Source organism: Marmota marmota, unplaced genomic scaffold, assembly GCF_001458135.2.
Source record: "Marmota marmota marmota unplaced genomic scaffold, marMar, whole genome shotgun sequence".
NCBI classification, from domain to species: Eukaryota; Metazoa; Chordata; class Mammalia; order Rodentia; family Sciuridae; genus Marmota; species Marmota marmota.
The window spans coordinates 42,829,354-42,855,382 of NW_026000093.1; the positions used below are offsets into that span (position 1 = coordinate 42,829,354).

Below are 26,029 nucleotides of genomic sequence, written 5' to 3' on the forward strand. Positions count from 1 at the left end.
AAAACTCACCCATTCTCAGTCCTCAAGTGGCATGAATGATCCCACCTGCTCTTGAGGGCCCCTCCTCCCAACACTGCCACAGTGGCAATGGAATTTCAACATGAGTCTTGAGGGGACAAATGGCATTCAAACCACAGCATCAGGGAAAGGAAGACATCAAGGCACACATTGTGTGTTTAGTTTGTTTCCTAAAGATCCATTTATTCACACTTACATACGATTAGTAGGAATAGACATTTTCTACATAAAAGAATGTTATTGATTATTTTAAAATCAGACATAGCTTTGGGAGGTGCCAGTGGAGGTGGAGTGGAGCTGGCAGGACCACAGGGAAGAGTTGCTCCTGAGCTGCTCCACTGTCCCCTGAGTGCCAGCTTTCACCCTTGTGGCCTTTCCAGGAGCCATCATGCTGAATGACCATTGCTCTGCTTGGAATATACCTTCCTCTTCTAGCTTCAGGCATGTTACCTTATTTTCTGTTCTCCCCACTCTTAGCACATGTTTTCAAATTAAGTGATGAAAACTAGTGAGAGAAATGGAGCCCAAAATTTGCCTTCTCTTTCAAAGGCTGCTCTGGGGAAGTGTCTGCAGTGGACGGCATGCCCAGTATGAGTCTGTTTTGGCAACTTCTAAGGCATTTATCCTTGACCTAGTAAAGGCTGCCCTGCATGTTTATGTCTAGGCCTAAATTTGATTATGACCACGAGTCTCAGGTCACCCGTGTGAGTTCATGTGTGCTATCTATGTAGAACTGGTCAACTTGGACGGGAGCCCTGTGATTCTCTTTGTAGAGTCTAAATAACAAAAAAAGGCCTTTGACTTTCTCCGTAGGGTTTTATAGAAGTCAGGATATTTTTTGGCTTTGGGTAATAGACTATTCACAATTCTTTAAACAATTAGGAAAATGTTCGCTTTCTTATATAACAAGAAGTTTCAGATAGGAAGACTCTGAGCCTGGCTAATTGAGCAGCTTAGTGGCATGTGAAAACCCAGGATCTTCATCTCTTTCTTTTCTGCCATCTGCAACATGGTGGTCCTAGCCTGGGCCTCTTTGCTCTCTTGTTCTTATGCTGGACATAGAGCAGTGGGCAGTGTCCAGCAAAAGAAGACATCAATTCTTCTTGGGTGTCTTTTATTTAGTAGAGAAGGCACCTTTCTAGAAGTCCACTAGCACACTTGTTCATACATCTCTTGGACTAGGATTGGGCCACATGCCTCTTCTCCAGCCAGTTCTGAGGAGAGGAATTTATAGAGCCCAGAGAAGTGCATGTTCAATAGATATTTATTGAGTGAAAAATAGCAAAGGACCAGTATTGCCTCCATTGGCTTAAAATTCACCCCTGAGTTAAGTGGAAGAGAAGTGGGTACTTAAAATTTCATTAGGCAATCAGCAGAATATATGGTAGGATTAGGCTTCAGGGTTCCTTCCTATTGCTGAAAGAAGACTGGCAGGAAATGCCCTGAGGGGAGGAGAAATGCCTACTTCAGGCTTCTCTCTCCTGCCATCTTTTTTTTCCCCTTCCATTCTCCTTTATCTTCCTTTGGCTCTTTAAAAATCAAATGCTATCTCCATCCCATTATAGGAAATGACCCTCAAGTGCAAGTGTAATTTTAACTCTACCCCCATGTCACTGGAGTGACATTTAGAAGCCCATTTAAGTCCATGGTCAGCCCTGAGATTTCTTTCAGTTGGTGACCTTCTGGTGTGCTTTTCTAGCTTCCAAGAGCTCTCTGGGGCCAGTCATCCCTGCCGACCCAAACCAGCCAACCTTGTCTGTACCCCCAGTGCCTGGCCCACAGGCTTCTCTCAGGAAATATATGTTGAATTAGGAAATGAATTCTCTTGGGAAGAAGGTCGCAGAAGTAGCCTCTTCTCATCTACAGGAGAAACACCATTCAATGCTTCTGAACGGTATCTGGAGGAGCATAAAATACAAGTATTTCCTGATTGTCCTGAGTTTGTTATTCCAGGTGTTCTCTTCCTCATTTGACTTCTTTAAGCTGAGCTCATGCTACTCTCATCTTGACAGTTTCAAAGTGATCCAGAAGATTTGCTGTCTTCTAATTTAAAAATAAAAAGAAGTTCCTCTTTCCACCATTCTGTCTCCTGCCTCAATACCTTTTCATTTTTTATTAATTCTTAGGTTTGAAACTTGCTTAAAAATCATTCTATGCTAGGTTTTTCTAAAAGAATTTAAACTTTAATAATCATCTAGAGAAGAAGCAGACTAAGAGGGCTTGCCAGGGGGCCTCTGGCCTGAGGATACAAATGTGTCACTGTTAGGCAACTTCTGATTTTCATTAAAAGAATTAAAACTTCCCTGAGGTGCAGTCCCTTGAATTTAATTATTCATAGCTGTAAATGTTTCTGGTAAGTCAAGCAATAATCCTATTGTATAGTTTGTGAGCTGGATTTTTAAATGCTAGTTATTCTTATGACAAAGGCCATTTGACTTTGGTTTCTTTTGAAATGAAGCTTGCCTTTATTATCTGATTGAAAGTTACATATTCTAGATGGAGAGGTTGATAACGAAAACAAAACACAATCCAGAAACAAAACAAAACAAAACAGAATTTGTTTCTGCATCACTGCCCTAAAAAGCCTTTCCCAACAGACACTAGTATGGCAACATGTAAATCAATGGATGTGTAACTGATATGATTCTGCAATCTGTATATGGGGTAAAAATGGGAGTTCATAACCCACTTGAATCAAAGTGTGAAATATGATATATCAAGAACTATGTAATGTTTTGAACAACCAACAATAAAAAATTTAAAAAAAAAAAGCCTTTCCCGTTTCTCCTGCACAATTGAAAAAATGAGCAATCTAACCAAAGGTCCTCACTTTTGCACAAAGCTTTGATGAAGTCAGAAAGAAAGCACAAACTCTCCTTTGAAAGCCCATCATGAGGTGGAGACCTCCTAATAATCTCAAAACCATAACAACAGTCAAAGGGAGGAAGAGAAAACTTCAGTAGATCACTGAGGAAAGACTGTAGGGAAGTCAGGTTTGTGGCAGAGGCTCTGAGATAAAGTCAGTGTTCACAAGATGCCCTAGGAGTACTGGTCTACCTGGGCAGGCAAATGCTGCAGAGTGCATGGCTCCTCCTGTGCCTTTACCCTGCACTCATAGGATCTTCAGACGTGACTAGATAAAAGTATCCAATGTGGGTGACATACTGAGCCTAGGTATCAATGTTCACACTATAGAAGACCAACCAGCCTCATCCTGGACTTCATTATTTAAGTGCTATTAAGGCCTTGGTGGTAAAGATGATACTATTATTGCTATTTAGTATTAGTGGTATTTAGTAGCAATAAAAAATTTTACCACTTTAAAAACTTCAGTGCTTTTAAAGGCAGTGGGCAGTTATGACATGCCTCACATCTTCAGGGAAGGCAGATTCGATGACTGAAATAAAGCCTGGACTGGGTTTTTGTTATATCCAAAGGCCTTTGCTTATTCTTTATAAGCAAAATCCCTAGTAATTCCCACCTACCTTGTCAGGGCAGTCCCTGAATTACATTTCTAGAGGCATCCCTGCCCTTTCACTGGTTCTACCTATTCTCCCTGATATCACTTATGGATTTCATATTGTTAAAGCAAAGACACGTGAAGCCCTCCACTGCCCCCTTCCCTCCAAGGGCTTCAGTTCAAAGCTCTCTTCTCTCCTTTCTCTCCCTTGCACTCCTGGCTCTGAAACTTTTCTGGTCCAAACCCTTGGCTTCTGCTTTCTCTTTTCCTGTGCTGATCTGTTCTGTGGAGTTTCTAGGGGCAAACAGGTACTTCCTACCACTCAGCCTGCTAACAGGGTAGAACCTGGCAGCTCAGGTGGAAAGCTGAGAGGTGCATGACCCTGGGCAAGTTTCCCATGCCAGTGTCCTTATCTGCACAGTGGGAGTGATGGTGGCACCCTCATCACCCATTCATCAGGACAACTTGGAGATCACTTGAGGGGAATGTTTCATCCCACAGCCTGGTGCTTGGAGCATGCTCACAAAAGCACTGCTGACTTGACACCATTTTTTTTTTTTTAAATGTTGATTGGTCATCGAATTCTGTGCAAGCCAAATAACAGGTCATAAAATTTTGAGTTGTATCTTACAAGAGGAAATCATGGAAAAAGCTATGGTCCCCATGTTACATCCAGAAGGTTACTTTAATGGTATTGAGGAAGTAATATTTGCAAGCCAGGCAGCCACCATAATATAAAAGCCATTTATGGTGACCAGTCAAGAGCCATCAGCCAACATAATTGAGGAAGAGCATTTGGACGAGAAAATTGCTTAAATGAAGGCAGTTTTAGCCACCATTTTCCTAATGACTTCTGATGAAAAGCTGGAAGGGATTTCTGACTTATATGCTTTCCTGTGATTTTCTGAAAAAGAAGCAGCTGATTAAAAAGGAATTCCTTCTTATTTGAGCCCTCACCCCAAGAACTTAGAAGAAATGATTTGAGGACACTTTTTCAATAAATCCCTAACCATCCAAGTGTTCACTACTGCAATCCAAAACCCAAGAACCAAGTACCTCTGGATCAAGTAGGGTCTGTCACGAACCCACTCACCCTCTGAGTTGTGCCTGTCTAAACTTGGGAAGGATGGTGGGGTATACTTGTAACTGATTTTCATAATATGAACTTGAATTCCTCAAAGGAAAGAAGTTCAATTATGTTTCAATGTAATCTTTTTACGATTTCATTGAATTGCATCGAAACATAATTGAACTACTTCTGCCTCCTTCCCTTCCATCTTCATAGGTGATTTTGGAAGAAATTCCAGAATAAAAATAACAATGCAGTGTTTGCCTTAAACAAGATTCATGGTTGCAAGCAAAAGTACTGACTCTGCTCATTAAAGAACCAGTTAAAAAATATGAGCTGGTTCGCAAAGTGAGGCGTGCTTAGAAACCAGGCCCCAGGCCAAACTTCTAGGAATAGGCATTGCACCCAGAACTGTTCTAAGGACAAGTGCTCAGCCAGCTTTAGCTGTACTCTGCCACACTATCATTTCTGCAATGGACGCTAATGAAATTTACTGCCAGGGCCCCCAGGGTATCCCCCATGGGGCTTGCACTGCCTTGCTACTGCCCTTGCTTACAGGGTCGGAGACAGGAGAGCTCTGCACACTGCCCCCCCCCCCCATATGACCACCTGAGGCCAAGTCCAGTTCATGTGCACCTGAAGTTGAGCCCTAGCTATAGAAGTCTGGGAAACAAGCTCTGGTGTCTCTCTGGGCATGTGGGAATCATAACATTGGCAGTTCTCCAAGAATAGGAAGACTGTTCAAAAGGTATGAGGGCTCTAAACAGGATCGGTGCCTACCAGAGCAGTGGTGAATCGATTTAGTAGATCAGGGCCAAGCCAAATAGCTATCCAGCTTTCCCTACCCCACCCCACCACTTCATCTTCAATAGAAGAGAAAGTATTGGTGTATCATTTGAGTAAGGCTGTTTTGTCCTTTTGTGAAATTTGTTTCAGTAGTGTGCAATCTAACTGAATTGGGTTGCCATGCTAGAGGTGTGTTGGTGCCACAGGTCATTGTCAAAAGTCCCTGTACTAATAGTGCTCAAAGAGTTTGTTTTCAAAGCACAGTGTTTCTTCTCTCATTTTCATTCTCTTTCACTTACCCACTCTCTCTTATACAGTCACATGTGTGAGCGTGCACATGTGTGTGTGTGTGTACACACACAGAGCTCTATTTGTCCTAAAAACCTTTTTCCCTGACTTGGGGGCAGTTGGAAGATCTCTCCTGTGATGGTACAATATGTATTACACACACTCAAATGTCAGCCTGGTGACCTCTTCACTGTGACAACATCATTTCCCAGGAAATTATGTTCTCACTTCTAAAGGACAAAGCTTAAAAAAAATCTTTGTTATGAATGGTGCCTGGGACAACCATGGTAATAGATGAAATGTGGGTAAAAACATTTCAACCTAAACTTTGACCTTAAAGTGTTTATGTAGGTGGAGGAAAGAAAAAAATAAAACAGTAGAGAGCTTTTTATTACCTACATGTAGAAAGCAACTCTTTCTTTAGCTTTCTGCTGTTTCAAACCACTTTTCACCCTAACTTCATATCTTCTCTCTGCAGGTCCATTTACCCGACCTCATCCAGCATTATGGCGAATGGTTTTTGGTGAGTTCTATTAGTAGATGTCAAAATATATTCTAATCTTTTTTTCATGTATCATTATAGCAACTTGACTTTCTACATTCTACTTTCTAACCATTCTACAGTTAAGACTTTATAAAAATTTTTACTCTTTTGGTGTTCCTGGTACAAATTTTTTCTTAAACATCTTTGACATAATATAAAGTACTGACGGTGGCTTAGATTCTTGAACAGGTGAGTGCATTCCCCTCCACATGCCCCCTCCTAGTGTTGCTGTCTCTTGGTGTGCCTGGGATTTGGCTGAAGCAAACACCACTTGTTTTGCATGAGCATCCTCCTGAAGGGCCGGCTGAAGTGCATCCTATTGGCATGTTTGTCTTGTCTGCATCCAGGAGGGAATGGATGCCTGGCAATTCAATGTCTTTGATGTTATTAGTGAGAAAGAAAATGAAAAAGGGAGGAGTATTCTGACTGAGAGCCTTGATATGAACTAAAGCTTATTGGTTAGCATTTAAATATTGGGTATCTTAATTTACTTGATTTTGTGGTTCAAAAAGTCAAATCACCTGAGCAAATTTAATAAAGCTTCAAAACTCAGGGCGTTTGACTTCATCAAATAACTTTTTCTTTTTTTTTTTTAGGTTTAGAAAATATAATTTGTGTAAAAATGTAAAAGCACTCTGAAAATTGATAATTTTGCTAAAGGTTGGTTTTTTTGTTTATTTTTTTCTTTCACCCTTCAGAGATCATAGGTAATTCTTTATCCTCTGAATTTAATGGTGAACTTTTCACTCAGCAACTATTCATGGAGTGTGGCTTTGTGACAGGCACTGTTCTGGCCCTGAGGCCACTGAGGAGAACCAGTCAGTCAGGAGCCTGCCCTGGGGAGCCACCCTCCAGTCCAGGGAGGAGAACAGCTGTAGTGAATGAACTATTAAAGCTGTAATCACCATCAGCGGTCACTCAGTGTCTGGAAGTTAGTTAATCTCAGGTGAGGTGACCGTGACTGGGTGGGCTCCTCAGTTTGAGCACTGAGGGGAGGCCCGAGGGAGTGATACTTAATCTGAGACTCTGGAATATAAAGAGGGATCTAACTCTGCAGACATCTGAAGTTGGGGGACATTCCAGGCAAAGAGAAAGGCTGCCAAAGTGCCCCCCTCTGCCACCCCCCCACCACCAGCTAGAAAGGTGATAATTCCAGGCCACTGTGCCCCAGTGCAGTGGGCCCAGGGAGAAGAGTAAGAGAAATCACAAGGTAGGATACAGATAGATGCATTCAGGGCTCATGGGCCAGCTTACAGGGGATGGGGGCAAAGGGCACTGGGAAATCTAAGGAGGCTTTTCCCAGAGGAGCAACATGGCTATATTTACATTTTTAAAAAGCCAGTCCTGAGCCAGGTACAGTGGTACAAGACTGTAATCCCAGCAACACAGGAGGCTGAGGCAGGAGGATTGCAAGTTCAAAGCTCGGCCTCAGTAACTTAGCAAGGTCCTAAGCAACTTAGCCAACTCAAAATAAAAAATAAAAAGAGCTGGGGATGTGGCTTGGTGGTTAAGTGCCCCTGGGTTCAATAAATAAATAAAAAGCCACTCCTGGCTGAATCTTCCTTACATTCCCTGGACTTAATATTACTGCTTTAAATTCTAAGTTATTTACACATTGTTGGGCACATCTGAGAGTTTTGTTTTCCCTATTTCAATGAATCATTGTAGGTAATGAGCAGTTTTATTTCTTACCCAAGAGCTTTTCTGGAACATGGGGCCCTTGAAAATCTGTCGAGATCATTGACCCTTCCCCATTACAAATTCTTATATACACAATTTTGCTTATCAGTGTTGGGGGATTCACAGAACTCAAAAGTCCAACCCAGAAGTTCATTTAAAGAGTGCCTGTGCCACAGATCATTTCTCCCTGTCTTAAAATAATTATTTCGAAGGGATTATTATTTTAAAGGGTATAGTGGGGGGTCATTTAAGGCGAAAATTTGTAAAAGTGTCTGGTATGTAAGTGCACACCTACGACAGCTCTAAAAACAACATGCCTAAAAAAATGTATGTTTCCTGGGTCTTGGATGTATGCGTGTGGGTCACCCTGCTCCTCAGGCCTCTGTGAGCTCCCCGAGGGCTGGAGAAGGTCTGATGGGTGGCCTGGTGCTGCTGTGCTTAAGTAGATTCCATGCCTCTTCAATAAGCCTCAGACCTGTTCTTTGAAATGGTTCATTGGAGATTATTTCTGAGCTCCGTTTAGGTGGACATTGTGACCCAAGGTCATTTGTATCAGTGTTCAGATGCCCTACTTCAACGTTTTAATTTTAATGGTTTCAACAGAAATAAAAGACAGTGTCCCAGTGGTTGGTTTTTAGTTCTTTCTAAAATGTAATATAATACATAGGCTTTTGCCTTCTTAAAATGTTTTACTGGCTTTTCTTTTTTAAATGACATATTGTGGTTATTGGAATGGCAGTTAGACTGTGATGTGACGGTAAGATAATGCCCACAAGGACTAAAGTCTCAGAGAAGTGTCCCTGGGCTCCTTCATACCTCAAACCTGGAATACAAAAGTGGTCCCCAGCCTGGGATTCCACTTAAGCCGGACCCACTTCCTGTCCACTCAGTTGCTTTGGAAAATATTACCAAAGTCATTTCATTTCTTCCCATTTTCCTTAAAAGAAAAATCAGGAATCCTTGCCATAGCCTCAGAGCCCTGCCTTCACTTCATTGCTGCTTGCTCTGTTCCTTCCCTGCCAGCACCCAGCCACATGTGGGTCCTCGACATCTCCCTCCAGGGACCTGTTTTTTGCTCTATCTGAACATCCCACACACTCCCCCACGCTCTCCCCACACACCCTTTGGCAGCCAGTCCTTCAAGGCTCAGCTAAAGCATCATTTTCTCAGAGACAGTTTTATTGACCTCTCTTAATATGATTTAGGACTGTCTATCAGACTTCCTTGCCAAAGAGCATACCAGACTGTGATAGGCGTCTTGACAGTCTGTGTTACAATGTTAGTGCAGGTTTTGACAAATAGCCATTCAAGTCTAATGTGTATTGTGCATCTCTCTTAAACTTGGACCTGTTTTTGTTTCTGTCAGGACTCAGTGTGCTCTACTTCCTGTTCCTGGTATTCCTCCTGTTCCTGAATTTCGAGCAGGTTAAATCTCTGATGTATTGGCTAGATCCAAATCTTCGGTACGCCACCAGGGAAGCAGATATCATGGTATGTATTCTTCAGTAACCCAGTAGAGAAGTTAGTAGAGTCTTTGGGATAGGGGATAGTAGATTTCACTTTTTAATTGTTCCTTTTCCTTATTTCCTGAGTAGACAGATAAAATCCAGGTCTCTGGGCAGGCTTGAATTGCATGGTTTTACTGAAGTGACACAGTTCAGGCTAATGAAATCTTCCCATGAACAAAAGTGTATGCTAAAGAGTATAAAGATTGTCATCAGAGAGCCTTGGGCCTGAATTCTGTCTATCACTTGTCCACCATTGGACTTTGGGCAAAGTGCTTGCCAGCTTGTTCCCTCTTTTATAAGGTGAAAATAGTAATAGTTCTTTTGGGGAGTTGGTACGAACTAAACCAAGGTACTTTACTCATGAGCCCACCTTAGGCCTGCATGGGACCTCAGGTGCACAGGCCCTCGGGTGGCTGCTCTTCCCACCAGTGTCATCCTCAGCTCTCTGCTCTCAGCCCCTCCGCATCCAATGCAAAGATCCTTCCACCGGCTGGCCATGAAGGGGCCATTGTAATGATCTAGGCCATTTTGTTTGTTATTTTTATTAAACCCCACATGAATACCTTTTATTTTTGGTTAAGACTATACTGTATTTTGGCTTTTACTGAAGAGACTATGTGTATGGGGAAAATCAACTGTTTTTTCCTCTACACTCTCAGTGAACACTTCTCTAACCAGATGGGTGGGTTTCCCCCACTTCAGTCAGTTCTCCTGTCATGAGCCAGGGGACTTACAGTTCCGTTCTGTTCTGACACAGCCTGGAGTTAGTCAGCTCCCTCAAGTTAAGGGCTCAGTCCCACAGTACTTATCTACATTTCATAGGCAAATGAAAGCCTCCATGGTCACCTGTGCTTCTGACCAGCAGCCTCAAGTAGGAGGTTGCCCCAATACTAATTTATTATGACAGATCACAGAACTAAGGGAAATACATTTCTATAGTTTACTGTGAAGGATGTGAGAGAATGTAGATGAACAGCCACATGAAGAGGTACACAGGACGAGACCTGGAAGGGTCTTCATGCAGGAGCTTCTGTCCCTCTGGGTTGGGGTGCGCCACTCCCAACACATGGACCTATTCACCACCTAGAAGCTCTCCAGACCGCACAGTTCAGGGACTTAAGCTTTGTCACATAGACACGATTGATTATTGATTGATTATTAACATCTCCAGCTCTTCTCTCCCAGAAGATGATGGATGGGGCTACAAACTTTAAGCCTCTGGTTGTGGCTTGGTCTTTCTGGTGCCCAGTCCCTCTTCTGGAGCCCTCTAGGAGTTGCCTAATTAGAACAAAAATGTTCCTGTTACTCAGGAAATTCCAAGGGATTAGGAGCTTTGTGTCAGAAACTAGGGTCAAAGACCAAGTAAAAGATGTACCTCCCAGCCCTATTCCTCAGAAAATTGTAAGGGTTTTTTTGAAAGAGCTCTGAGCTCTTTCAAAAGGGACCAAGACCAAGACCAAAATCAATATCCCGTTATTTTATACTATATGGTTCATTTCATTTCAAAAAAGGTGGGGTTTTTTTGGTTTTTTTTTTTTTTTTTAGTTTTTTTTTTTTCTCTCTTTTTCCAATGCCTAATATTTGGTGCTTTTTTTCTCTATTTTTTTTTCTTTCCATTGCGTAAAACCTGGTGGTGCTTAGGACAATGAGAATAGGCACATGGAACATGGACATAGTGACTTTGAGAAACAGGAAGTAATATAAGGGACCTAATAATAAGGTCTAAGCAATAATTGTTTCACCATGGTTGACAGTGGTCAGACCCATCTTGAAAGGGCATTTCTAAATTTTTATTTTTAACTTTCTTAAGAGACAAGCAAAAATAAGAATGCAGAAATTATAAGAGAAGTCTGTTTGGGGTTTTCTCACCCTAAAAAAGAGTGGCAAAACTCAGGAGCTTGTAATGATGATGATTGTGGTAGTCAGTCATCCATTACTGTAGCAAATTACCTGAGATAATCAATTAAAAAGGAAGAAAGGCTTATTTTGCCTTCTGATTTTGGAGGCTTCAGTTTGTGGTCATTTGGCCTTATTGCTTGGGCCTGTGGTGAGGCAGCACATCCTGGCAGGAGCATGTGTGGCAGAGGAAGGTGCTCACCACTTTGCAGGTGGGAAACAGAAGAAGAGACTAGCATCCCACATTCCCCTTTTAGGCATGCCTCCAGTGCCCTCCAATATCCCACAAGGCCCCACCTCATAAAGCTCCAACCACCTTCATAGCACCAAGCTGGGGACCAAGCCTTTAACACAAGGACTTTGGGGGATGTTCCAGATCCAAACTATAACAGTAATGAAAATGATGGTTACAGATGGTAATAGTGAGGATAATAACAGTTACTGAGTAGGGACTGTTTGTTTGAATAAGTCCTTTTTTGTTCACAGAAGCATTGGGACGTAGAGATTGGGAGAATGACTTATCCAATACAATACTTTCCTAAACAACTTTTCTAGGCTTTTGAGTAAAAGTGGTCCCATTACAAAGCAAATCGACAGGCAGGCAGTGGTCCTCGTTCTGCTGACCCAGCTCTCAGAGCTGGTAGAAGGAATTTCAATTGAATAATGCTCTTGATATCTAGCTTCCTTAGGAATTTGACTTCAGAGGGACATCTGAATGTCACAACTACAGTTTCAAAATAGCTGCAAGTGGCTTTTAAAACCTAGTTGTCCCATATTGGCTAATTCTCCCCTGCCAAGCCCAGCAAAGTTAAAGTGGCTTGTGGTTCTGGCTGACGATGCAATGCCTCATCTTCTTTATCAGTCATTACTTTCTTCCTTCTTAAAGTAATTGTTCACAATTATAAAGACCCATTCATTAGTGGCAGGAGACAAACACTTCTGACCTCATTGGATTTGTGGAAAGAAATTCCTTTATGTGAAATCAAATGTCTTTGATTCACTGGCCCCCATTTCTTCCATTCTTTTACCCTGTACCCAGTCCTGATCTTGGCCGACTCTGGCTCATTAAAACCCTGACTCCCATTTTTCCCTTAGAATTTCTTTTATAAATTGGGGCTGAGGGATCATTGAAATTGTATTGTAGGCGGTTTCTCTTCTGGACAGTTTGCCTGGACAGTTTGCTGCTTTTTAAAATATTGATTCTGGTCTGGAGGTGTAGCTCAGTGGTAGAACATATGCTTAACATGCACAGGGCTCTGACTTCAATTCCCAGCACCAAAATAAAATACTAATTTTTATTAAATATGTGTTCAAAACTTGAGACAAGCTTTTTGAGAGCAGAACTTGTTTATAAATCACTCTGTCTGCAGCAGCAGTCTTTTGTTTAGTTACTATTGTCTGAGCCTTTCCTTCTTGGTGGCATACTGCTGGTGAGAGTGGGGGAGTGGGAGGGGCGGGGACAGGTGGGCAAATTCCTTGTCCCTTGGAACTCAGAGTCTACAAGTAGGCACATTTAAAGGAATAACTTGTTGTCTGTTAAACCTTAAGACACTATCAATGACTTTTAAAATTTTATCATAGAAGGCTTTAAACATATGGAAGAGTAGAAATCCCCATGTACCCATCATCCAGCTTGAATATTGCCCAATCTTGTTTCAGTCCCCCATTCTGGATTATTTTGAAACAGTTCTCAGATATTAAGTTGAAAATATATGGACTCTTTTTTTTTAAACATAAGCACTTCATAGTCAATATATGTATTCAGGGTTCACATTTTTCCAGTTGCCAGATATAAATGTCTTTTACAACTGATTTGTTCAGAGTAGGACCTTGACAAGGTCCACACAGTGAATTTGATATGTCTCTTAAATCCTTTTTGATCAGTAGGCTCTTCGACATATTTTCTTTTTCCTTAAGGTATATTTTGTTGAATAAACCAAATTGTTTACCTCACAGAGTTTCTCACATCTGGATTTTGCAACTTACATTTCCAAAATATCCTGAGTGTGTCTCCCTGATCTCTGCATTTCCCTACACACCGAAAATTGAGTGTAGAGGCCTGGGGGCGTTCCAGACTCCAGTCCAGTTCTTATGGTGGACCACCTCACAGGTGTCAGAGGGCACAGGATGTCTGCTGTTCTGTCCTGATAAGGTTAAGATCAATCATGGGTTCAGGAGGTCAGCATCTATTTTAAGATGAGCCATAAATTATAGGTATGGCTTTTGGAAGGGGAATAAAGAAGCCTTATATCTAAAGAACCATACATTTTAATACATTGAAATATGCATCCTGATTCTCAAAATAATACAGTGTGAAAAGGGCACACCATGGGATCCAGGAAGCACAATGCTCCCACGAGGTTGCAGCACTGTAAAGGAAAAGGAGTGGGAGCTATTAACACTTAGAGCAGTGACCCTGTCATGCCAGGGATGTCAGGGAGACCATGCCAAGCACTAATGTTCAAGCTGGCCACTAAAGGGTAAGTGGGAGTAGCCAGACACAAGGACGGGCATTACTCAGCAAGACAGCCCTGTGGAGGCCCTGACTGGGCAGCTGGGTCAGTCAGGGGCTGAGGAGTGTGGGAATCCAGAAGTAGAGAGCCGTGCCTCAGGCTAGGAGGCTGCCAGGGCCAGACTGGCTGCAATTTAGAATTTGGATGTCATTCTAAATGCCATTCAGAGCAGTTACGTGATCTGTGCTGATATTTTGGAGGTTCAGTCAATACCCTGACCTGTAGTTGAGTTTGGAGACAGAAGAAAGAGTTCAGAATATCAGCTGATTTCTTCCTGTAAATGCTAAGTGGAGCAGATGGCTGTAGACCTGGACCACGTGGGCTTGCTAATACTCCCACCCACAGATTAAGCAGGCCTATCCTCCCCTGGCCCTTTGGACAACTGTAAGCTTCTTCCACAAGGCAGGACCTGACCCACAAGATTTCTGCATGGTTGAGGGAGCAGACAAGATCCTGTGCTGTCAGAAGGCAAATAATTTCCAAAGAGGACTTGGAATCTTTTCTTCTTTTAAAGAAACCATTTCCTCCAAAGGGAGAACAGGACTGGAAGGCTGCAGTGTGCATTAGTGAGATCCATCTAGACTCAAAAGGATGCCTTATCCAACACCCGACTTCCCTGACACACACATGTAGGTGTGCTCATGTGTACACACGTGCACTTTACTACATGCACATAGTATACATAGTTATGCAATTGATATGATTTATGATATTCAATATCATTTTATTTATAAAGAACTGGCTATAGGAAGCACAGGTGGAGACAGGGTGACCAGTTAAATATCTTTCTAATCTTGAGTTGGAGGTGGGTGAAAGTGTGTGGAGGTGGGGACCCAGGTACTTATTATACTATCATATATACGTTTTATATACTTGAAATATTTCACAAACTTAGAAAACTACTGAAGAAGTCTGAGCTAGAAATATTAGTAACAATGAGATAGGTCGAGGAAAGAAAGTTGAAAAGGTAAAATGAATGGGACTTGGTATTTGGTTACATGTTGGGCAATCAAGGGAGGAGGGGTGGGGTCACCAAGATCAGCCTGAGACAGTTTGCAAGGTAAGCTCAATTTGTCTTTAGTCACACATACACCTAGACGCTTGGCCTCTTTCCAGGCCCTGGCTCTGGGCTGTCCTCAGTTAGAGCCTGTTCATCCTGATTGTCATGCTTATACCTGCTTAGGGCTCCTGCAGCACTACAGCCAGCCTTTTGTGTCTGTGGGTCAACATCCATGGATTCAACCAACTGCAGATCAGAAGTATTCAGAGAAAATTATTGCTCTTTTCTTGGCATTATTACCTAAGCAGCACATTGTAACAACTATTTTCATGGCATTACATCATTTTAGGTACTTGTAGTAATTTACAGATGATTTAAAGAATATGAGAAGATCTGTGTAGATTACATGCAAATACTGAACCATTTTACATGAGGAACTTGAGCATCCTTGAATTTTTATATCCCTGGGATATATTAGGTCAAGGCTGTCATAATCCAATCATTTTGTCTCTAAACTTTCTTGCATTGTCTCGCACATGAGCTTCAGGAGATATCTAATATTGAAACCCTATTAATAGTTAATAGGAATTTTTCCAGTTGACTGATAATAAGTCACAGGCAATAGCTTTCACTACTTTCTATCGGATTAATATGGAAAGAAAGGGTATGAAATAAGTTCCCAAGAAATGTTATATTGTCCTGTAGTTGTTGTAAATATATAATATCTTCAAAACAAAAAGATGCTAAGATGGAACCACAATTCTTAAAAGTATAAGAATTTTTTAATATTTAGATTATGTAGTATCTGATAGTTTTGATCTGGGGTTTATTCTGTCCTCTTCCCATTTCTGAAGTTTAGTGATTAAGCTCTTCCAACATAAACATTTAAGGCTTTACGTTTTCCTCAAAATCCTACCTAACTATATCCTTTCAGTTTTGATATGCAGTATTTTTTTATTATCATTGGTATTCAATTTTTTAAAGAAATTCTATTATGATTTCTTCAATCTGTGATTTTTTAGAAATGTGTTTTAAATTTCTAAATTTATTGGAATTCTTTAATTACCATTTTCATTACTGGCTTTAACTTAGTTGCTCTGACCTCAGATGATGTGATCTATGCAATGCTACTTTTTAAAGATGTGTTAAGCCTTTGTAAAATTATTTTGCTTCCCATTTTAACCCAGCATTTGCAATTCAGAGTAAAGCAGGTCTCATTTAAGCTCTAGGACTTGTTGATTTACCCAAGAATCTTGTTATTAAAACTTTTCTATTAATGGATCAGCACCTACATTACTTGTCAGGGGCAGTTCTTACTCACTGTCTGAACCCAGAAAGCTCATAGGTTCTGGAGTTCCATTGATCGTTTCCCTTCATGTTCAACAGGAGTATGCTGTGAACTGCCACGTGATCACCTGGGAGAGGATCGTTAGCCATTTTGATATATTTGCATTTGGGCATTTCTGGGGTTGGGCCATGAAGGCCTTGTTGATCCGAAGTTATGGTCTCTGCTGGACAATCAGTATTACCTGGGAGCTAACTGAGGTAAGAAGTGGGGGTGGGGGTTCCCAGGACGAAACATTGTGTACACTTTATGTGTAGGAAGAAAAAGGTTGTCAGGTAGCAATCAATCCATTCTCCAGCCCCCATGGTGGAAATGTATTTACACCATCCCATGAGACTCTTTTAGATCTTTGTTTAAAAAAACAAAAACTAAACAAAAGCCACCTTGTTCACTTAATGAAATGTATTTCTATCCCACCAGTCTTAAAGAGAAACAAATGAAATCAAGCGAAAGAATAAAGTGAAATTCCCAAGTGAGACACATAAATGGCAATGAGGGAAATCTGCTTAGAAGTAAACAGGTTGGTTAACCCACTCAGCTGTTTTCCAGTCTGAGACAAAAAGGTGTTCAGAAATGTCAAGGGCATCCAAAGGGGTTTTATAGCTGAAAAATGAATTTCCAATAGAGTTATCTATCTCATTTAATTAATGAAAGAGATATATTCTTTAAAAACTATTAGTAAAATTGGGGGAACTAATTCATTATTGCTCAATTTTACATTATTCATCATTCCCAGAGAACAAAATTTGACCACGTGCACAGTGTATTCCTCAATGCCTGTCGTTGACCCGATCCCAACCTAGAGAAGTGTGCCAGTTAAATATGGCTTCTATTACTGTAACTCTCACATCTTTGCAGACTTGGAAGTCTGAGGTCAAGGTGTAGGCAGCGTTGGTTTCTTCTGAGGACTGTTGTGGAGAATCTTCTGAGGCCTATCCTACCCTCTCGCAGTTTGCTCTCCATCTTCAACATTCCTTGACTTGTAGATGCACCCTGCCTTCCTAATCAGGTGGCATTTCCCCTGTGTCTCTGAGCCTTCCTTCTTATTCTTTTTATAAGGGCACCAGTTATAATGGATTGGGGGGCTCACTCCAGTCCAGTTCAACCTCATCTTAACTACATGAGCAACAGCTTCTTTTCCAAATAAATTCACCTTCTGAAGAGTTGGCATTTAGGGCTTCAGTGTAGAGATTTTCAGGGAACATAATTCAGATCATCATGACTGTGCCCAACACCTTATATGTCACTGTGAATCCTCAGGATGGACAGGGAAAGGCAGTGGGTATCTATCCACTCCCATTGTATGGAGAAGGATCCTGAGTTCTGAGCCTCACTTCCTTGGTTGAGCCAGGATACATTCCATAACCAAGTTCCTGTCTTTGCACCACATCCTGCCTCAGAATGCAGTCATCTTCCTAACCCAACTGCCCGGTTTTGGGTAAGGCACCAGGGCTTACCAGCTCCCTTTTTCCCTCTCACTAGCTCTCTAGACTTCTATCCTTTCTTTCCTGCTCCCCAGTGTCCTATGGTCCTCAGGTCCTGTGACTCTTTCTTAAACATTTCTACAGTCCAAAGGAGTCTTCTCATCCCTCTGCTCCCGCTCCTGTCTGATCGACCATGTCTCTTGTCTGAAGTGCTTGTCTTTGCACTACTTATTGCCAAATAAGTCCTTTTCAGCCCTCCACCAGATCAAGACCTGTCCTCCTAAGACCTCTTTATTGTTTGTCCCTTGCTCTTAAAATAGAATCCAGACTTCTGAGCCAGGCAGAGAGGCCCAGAGGGGACCTAACCACTGCCTCCCAGCCCAGTCCCAGTGAGCCTCTCTCTCCCTCAACCTCTGTGCTCCTCCATTTCAAAAGTCGTTTGCTTTTTCCCACCAGAGCCCTTCACTTATCCTCACTGCTTCTCGCTCCCCTCACCTCCTAGTCTCCTGTTGCCAGGGCTCAGCTACTGAAGGAAAATTTCCCTGCTCCTCCACTATCTGTGCTCCATTTAGACACATGGTAGGTGTGTCTTTAGCCTCCAGGGGGCAAGGCTCATGTCTCTGTGTTCCCAGGCCCAGATACTCTGCCATACACATGGCTGGTGCAATTTCCATAGTGAATGAATGAAGGTGACAGCCAGCTCCTCAGACTCAGTCCCTTGGGGCCCATCTTGCCCCAGAATCTGGTACCTTCCAGAAAGCCCCTATGCTAAAGGTGTTCTCCACCATTACTTCTGTGCATAGTTTTATTCCAGCAAACATGCTGCCGGCTTCTGCAGTTTCTCTCTTCCTTGTCCAAAGGCCAGTGTTCAAGTTCCACCTTGCACTTGAAACCTGGGAATACACTTCAGGGGTAGTGTGAAGCCCACCAGGTGGGCAGTGATAAGCCATCACATGTAATGGCTGTCCTGAAGCTTCTCAGTGACCGATGCATCAAAAAGAAAAATTTCTCATGTCTGTATGTTGTTTGTCGCTTACAAAATGCTCTGTGGAAACTTTTAACTTTGCACTATTTATTCTATTACTTCAGAGGTTTGCGATGGCATGGATTGTCTTTCCAGAGACTCTCTGGCCTGGGCTTTGTGATTTCACCTTCCTTCTTAGGTTGGGCCTTCACACAGCAGGGCATGCTGCTCTGGGCACAGCTAATCCACCCTTTATTTTAAATGAAATGGTTTCTAAAGAGACTTTTGTTCACCTTTTGAACACCCTTTACTACTCACCCCATCTGGACCATCTCCATCTCCATCTGCACCTCTTGAAATCAGTCATTCATGAACTGATGTTGTGACTCCAATATGACTCCCTTCCAGAAGGCTTCCCCAGTTGCCCTCAGTCAGAGTGGATCTGCTGTGTTCTCACAGCTTTCCATTCACATCAGCTTTATAACACTTACCTCAGTCTACCTGCCTTTGTGGTCTGGATATCTGGGTGCACATCTCACCCCTCCCCTGAGATCAGCTGCTGTGGCTTACTTTGTCTCACCACTGTGCACATGATGGGTGCCTAAAAAGGACTGTCATCATTGGGAGTTGGTCAGTGTGGGATGTCCTGGCGAGCTGTCAGTTCCCTGCATTATGTCGTCGAGATCTCATCTTTTAGCATTTGTAATTTTTCCCTCTGATTTATCTATACACCTATGGAATATTTCTGAAATACACAGCTTGAATTCTAAAGCTGATAATTTTTGAGAACTGTACCAGCACTTTGTTGTCAGATATGAAAACTGTCTTCTTCCCCTCTCAGATCCTCGTTGTGTTGTCATCAGCCAAGGTAATTCATTGGTAATCTATTTTTAAAGAGGTGCCATTGTGTCTTTAAAAGCCCAATGTTTTAAAAAAGAGAGCTATTTGATAAATGTTGTTTGTAAACCATGTGCAATATAAAAAGCAAGAACCAGATTACAGACCTGGTATGGTGGTTTTCTTATTGTTAAGAAAAAATACAATAACATTTTCTGAAACGAATCATTGTTAAGAGGAAATGTATCATTCTGCATGGCACCCCAGTTTTGGCTTTTTTCCCAATCTTCATCTCTTGTGTTCCTCAGCTTTTCTTCATGCATCTTCTGCCCAATTTTGCTGAGTGCTGGTGGGACCAAGTCATTCTGGACATCCTGTTGTGCAATGGAGGCGGCATCTGGCTGGGCATGGTGGTTTGCCGGTTTTTAGAGATGAGGACTTACCACTGGGCAAGCTTCAAGTGAGTCCTTCTTTTTGGACGTTAGTCACAGTGTTGTAATCTATGTTTAACTGCTTTACAAGGAGTCATGTTTAGTGTCATCCTTAATGCCAAGGAATAAAATTTCATAACAGCAATTAAAACTCAAAATGATTATAAACCTGATTTCAAGCGTCTGTCCAGAAAATGGTATCATTTACAATTTTCTCTTTTTCACTTTCTGTATTTAGAGGGTCCTAACAGCCTCTAGATTCAAAGTGCTTCTTAAATCCATCTCTTCCTGCAGATCCCTACTGCCTCAGCCTGTAGTCTGACTCCCATCCCTACCTTAGTTGGTCCCCTGTCCCTGAAGAAAACCCTGCTCACACCATTGCTTGAGTGGACTACTTCAGAATGTCAGGTTTATTGGGTCAGGACCCTGTGGTGGCTTCTCATGGTCTTTAAGGACAAATTGTGCCTCATGGGCTGGGAGGGGAGGACCCTTCTCCATGCCTTTTCCAGCACCTGATACTCTGTGGCCAAAACACACTCCTTCCTCTGTACCTTTGACCCATATTCCCTAGAACCAGGTTGCTTGTGTCATTTTCTTTGCTGACTCAGCTCACCTGCCACCCCTTCCGGAAGCTGTCCCTGACTCTAGTGTTAAGCTGTATGCCCCTCTTCTGTGCTTCCCGGGAGGGCAGTACATGCCACCACCCTTGCTTTATTCTGCTTAGTGCAACTGGCTTCTCAGTTTATGGCAGGCACCATGCCATTGATGAGGAAGAAAGAACTGTGGTGGTGATAAGGAAAGTAGTTGTTTTCATTGTATTTAGAATTTTGTTTATTTCATATAACAAAATAGGAGCATTTTTCATATCATTTGGTATTCTTCAAAACATGATTTTAAAGGGATTCTTCATATCCTGTCAGACAGAATAATCATAAAGTATTAACCAGTTCCCTTTCTAGTCCCTTAGTTGTTTCAAGGTTTTTGCTTTCATAAAGGCAAGAGTGAACATTCTTAGACATATTTTTGTGTGTATCTCTGATTTTCTTATATGAATCAATTCATACTGTCACCTATTGTGTATGTGTGTATTATATACACACAAACACACACATATATTCACTGTTTTCTTCAAATTTATTTTAAACCTATGCCAATTTTACCTCCCATAAAATTGTGGGATAATGGATTTCCAGGTTTTTTTGTTTTCTCTTTTATTGGTGCTTCTTATGGTTGAAGGATATTAATACTTTGTTGTAACTGTGACTTTATTTTCCATTTTGTTATCCCCTTTATGATCTAGTGTATCATGGATTTTTTATTTAATGTCAAAATTTTTTTTGTCTTTTTGTTCACGTAATATTAACCCATATTTTCTTCTAGTTTCTTAATGGTTGTCTTTTTCTTATTATAAGGAATTTACAAAATCTCATTTCATATTTATTTCATGTTTTAGCCTTGGACTAACCAGTTTTCCTGTCTCTTTTAGTAATCGTTCTCTCTTTGGCCACTGATTTTGACCGGACATTTTAAGGTTGGAAGGCAGTAAATAATGTGACAACATAGTCACTGGGCTAGATGTTGCTGCAGGCAAATTGTATAAGTAGCGTCTCTGCTGAGCCTTCCATCAGGGTAGTCACTGTTATTCTCTTCATTTTAGGGGTGAAGATACTATGGCTGGTATTTAGTGATTTGGTTAAGGACACACAGCTAGAAACAGTGGAGTCTGGATTTGTATCAGACAGATTCTTTAAACACAGCCACCTGGCTTTCCTGTTTTTATACATTTATGCTTCAAATTCAACTCTAGAATCATTTTGCCAAGATGCCAAAATATAAATCCAACTATTAAAAAAAAAGAAAATTAAGAGTTTTCTTATAAAACATTTGATGTATAAATGAATGTAGGTTAATTTAAATTGAATGAACCTCTTCACTACATTAAATATTCTGCTTCTGGATTCTGCAGTATCTCTGTCCTTTCTTTTAGGTTTTTCCATGCACTCTCACCCTTTTTAAAATATACATCCTCCACAGTTCTTGTTAGTTTGGGGGCAGTCTCTGTTTTTGTTGCTTTTGTGCTGCGAACCTTATTGCTGTGACATTTTCCCAGTATGACCTTGATGATAAGTGGATGGGTAAAGGGACAGACTTGGTGTCCTCCACTTTCCCCTGTCCCCTTCCCCCCTGGAAAAAAGACCTGAGTTGTTGATACTTGTGCCTTTTGCACTTAGCACAGTGTCTGAGTCAGAAAGGTCCTTGATGTCAATATTTGTTGAACTAAAGGTTCTCTTCCAGGCATTAGATAATATTTGCCTTGGATTTTGGCTCTCCTGTACTAGTCTGGAATCTACATTATTCTGATGTTTATAAGGTCAACTTACATCAGCCAGCTTCTCTATCTCTCTCTGGCAGCCTAAATGTTCTTATTTGTAAAATGTGGGACTATTTTTATCGTGGGCGTGTGCAACTTTTAATTGAATGACTTCTAGAGTTAAAACTAAGAAATGTTAAGTACCCTGTTCAACAACCCAAACAGTTCACATCTCTTGAGAAGAAATAGGGTAAAGAAATGACGTGGGCGGTCTCAAGACTATGAGAGTATGTCATTGTATCAAAACATACCCCAGGGAGACAAAACGGTGGCAGGAATGGTGTCCTTGCCAGCATCCCAGTTCTTCCTGGGCTGGTTCCAGATTATCGTCTTTAACAACTCTTTGCTTCTTTTGTCACACTTTATAAATTAAGACCTCTCCTAACTCCACAGTACCCTGACCACAGCCACAGTTGCCGTGCAATGCCCTTCCTGTCATTGCTGAAATTCCCCATCCAGTGTGCTTTGGTCACCTGCCCCACCTGTGAACAGACAGACCTTTGTCTGAGGCTATTCAAGTAGAAAGGAATCTTTCAATTCTGGCATTTGCTATAAAATCATCAATGCAGTTTTTCTCTTGGTGTGTGTCCTCTCCCTGCCCCGTCCCCTTTCTTTCCTCTTTGAATTTTCACTTGAGCTTTTCTCTTTTTACAGGGACATCCATACCACCACCGGGAAGATCAAACGAGCTGTGCTGCAGTTCACCCCTGCTAGCTGGACCTATGTCAGATGGTTTGATCCCAAATCTTCTTTTCAGAGAGTGGCTGGAATATACCTTTTCATGATCATTTGGCAGGTATTTTTTTTTAGATGCCCATAACTAGGGAACAAAGATTAACCTTCTAGGAATTTAGAAGTGATGTTAATTTACATTGCATATGAGCTAGAAAATTTAAAAGAGATGATGTTCGCAGCTAGCATGTAGAATAATTAACCAGCACGATGTCGTCATTTCTAAAGTCTTGCTTGGTTCTGAAGACGTTTTAAAATATGAGTCTTTGAAACAGATTAATTCCCTGAAAAAGGTCACATTTGGCATCCATCACCCAATGAATTAGGTATCAGATTTTTAGAGTATGATAATTTTCAATATCAAAGGAATAAATGAGAAGGCTCTTCTCACATCCCTAATTTATGAGTGATATTCAGAATTGTTCCTTGGTTGTTCCCACTTTAGACAATGTGTAGGGAGCTGAATTTGCTTTCTGCTGCCTGTGAGGGCTCTTTTAATGGTAAGTCTTCAGAGTAATGTCCCCAGTGGTGAGAAACTATTGTTCCCAGTGCATTGTTATTAATATAATGGAAGTAATCCAGACAGCCAGAGATCTTGACAAAGGATTCTCAGACATCTCTGATTTCTAGGGATAGCCTCTTTATTGAGCCTCCTGTCCCTAGGTGGTTTCTCAACTTTTGGAGACTCATCAAGGGAAACCAGCTTTTGCCTGAAAGACCTTTCAGCATCAGCAGAAATTATATTTTGAACATATAAGCACAACATACTCCCAGTGAAAAGAAACTATTAGTAGAATCACTTTTAAGGCAATCTTCCTTCTTCATACCTAGGAAATAGCAGTGCCCATCTCAATATATGGAGTTTATGTGCACAGAAGTATAATGAATAGTTTAATAACCACCATGGTTTGGAGAAGTCAATATAAAGAGCCCTCCATATTCGTAGGTTCCGCATCTGTAGATCCAACCAACTGCAGAGGGAAAATATTTGGAAAAAAAAAAAATCATGTTTATACTGAACATGTACAGAAGTTTTTTTTGTCACTGTTCCCTAAACAATAATGATTTATATTGCATTTACACTGTATGAGTTATTTTAAGTAACCTAGAGATGATTTAAGGTATATGGGAGGATGAGCATACCTTATATGTTAAATAGCAGGTTTCCATATTCATGGGTGTCCAGAACCAATCGCCCATGGATACGGAGGGATACCTCTATAAAAAATGTGACTGTAAGATGCATAGGGATTAAGCTTTGCTTTATCAGGGAAAATGTAACAGAAGGTTGAATTTAAGGAAGGGCGGTTGGATTTGTGAGGGAGAGAGAGTGTAGTTCTAGAATGGAGTACCCTGGCAGCATTCCATGGGGCACACCTTCCCCAGGGCTGTGAGCCCTGTGTTACCATCAGTTCCCCATATATGATGTGAATTATTATGCTATTTTTAGTTTATATCCTCAAAGTCAGTGCTATGGGAAAACAGCATGTGTTTTATGTAATTGCCAGTCCATATGATGTGACCGCAAAGCACAGTGACCTTTCTGTGGTCTCTGCCCTTTGTTTGAGATCTGGAACCCAGCTCTGGAAGGAGAATAACCACATTTCAGCCACAATCTTCTGAGCTGCTGCCAAGGGCTCATCATGGTGCACTGCACTAAGATGCTGACCCCAGGAAAAGTACCCCTGCCCCGGGTGAAACTTGGACGACCTGCCACATCCTGTGGTCAAGGATTTACCCCATCCCAGGCATGTGCTCCCTGAGCACACAGTCATCTCTCTGTACAAGTTTTCTTATCTATAGCTGGACTTCCTTTAGACTTGGCCTGGTTTCTGTAAGGCCATGCAAGTATTCCACACACCTGTATCATGTTTTCTGCTGTGTTTAAAGCATTTTTCTCCTACTGTTCCAATAGATCACACACATGAACCAAGTGACAACCATGCAAAGAGCTATTGCCTTGAGCCCTTGTGTGCCCCACCCCCACCCTCAGGCCCCCAGTTGGTCAGTGGTCATGTTGTCCTGGTGGTTTCTGGTTTGAACAGCAACCCCAGGAAGACCCCACACATTTTCTGAAAATGCTTTGAACATATCACTTATTTTTATCTGTAGAATGTCTGTTTAAGGAATATATGCTTATAATTTAGCATGACATACCAGGGTGACAAATCTCGCCTCCTTTTTTTCAGCTGACTGAGTTGAATACCTTTTTCTTGAAGCACATCTTTGTGTTCCAAGCCAGCCATCCATTAAGTTGGTGTAGAATTCTCTTCATCGGCTGCATCACGGCTCCCACAGTGAGGTAATTGTGTTTAGCCCGACTGTCATTTGAGGGCATTAACCGCTTTAAGTTCTCCTGTCTGGCATCAGGGAAGTCACACCAACTAGCAGATTTCCCATGAAAATACTATTCTGATGACTTACACATCCAGAATATGAAGAAAATGTTTGTTCTCAAATCTCAGCATGTTATTGGGGATTTAAAAAAAATAGTGAATAATCCATGCCACACTAGTAGTTCTATTCATTATTTTCAAATCCCTTTACCATCTTTCACTGATAGTCTTCTTTTATCCTTTCATGACCTATTTTTAAAAAATTGTTAGTAGTGACAGGTTTCTTAAAATGAAATTAATGGAAAGTATAAAAGTTTTTATGATAGAAGTCAGAAATGACATTATTTTTATAATGAGACTTTATTAGCTTTTTTAGACTCTGTTAAACTAAATTCCTTTTGGAAAATGGCTTCTTATCGTCATCCAGGATAGCTGTGGGGATGCTGTTATTCTCCTGCCTTCATGTAGGGCCTGGAAAGAGAGGTATTATTCAGAGACTGTTCTTTCCTGATGCTGACTCAGCAAAGCTCAAAGCAAAACATTTTCATTTTTGTTTTATTTTTCTTACATAGAAATGGCATTTGGGTTTTATAACCAATATGGAGTATAGGCCTTGATCAGTAGCAGCATCAAAGATCTTCCAGAGATACAGCTGTAAATTAAGCAGTTAAAAGAGTTCAGAGGGCTAAGATATAGCTCAGTTGGTAGAGTGCTTGCCTAGCATGCAGAAGGCCCTGGATTCAATCCCCAGCACCAAAAAAAAAAAAAAAACCAGCATAGCAGAAAGTGTAGAATTGCTTAGTTCATCGTTTTTGTGTGTGGGTAAA

At 41.3% G+C, this 26,029-nt stretch overlaps 1 protein-coding gene across 1 annotated transcript in view; it reads left to right on the forward strand.

The window, feature by feature from the left end:
* Window positions 1-26,029, forward strand: part of Ptdss1 (phosphatidylserine synthase 1) — a 59,647-nt gene that overhangs the window by 16,655 nt on the left and 16,963 nt on the right. Inside the window, exons 3-8 of the mRNA XM_015485984.1 lie at window positions 6,100-6,144; window positions 9,212-9,336; window positions 16,149-16,307; window positions 19,641-19,792; window positions 22,789-22,930; window positions 25,056-25,168. Coding sequence (XP_015341470.1) covers window positions 6,100-6,144; window positions 9,212-9,336; window positions 16,149-16,307; window positions 19,641-19,792; window positions 22,789-22,930; window positions 25,056-25,168 — 736 coding nt within the window. The remainder of the gene's footprint in view (window positions 1-6,099; window positions 6,145-9,211; window positions 9,337-16,148; window positions 16,308-19,640; window positions 19,793-22,788; window positions 22,931-25,055; window positions 25,169-26,029) is intronic.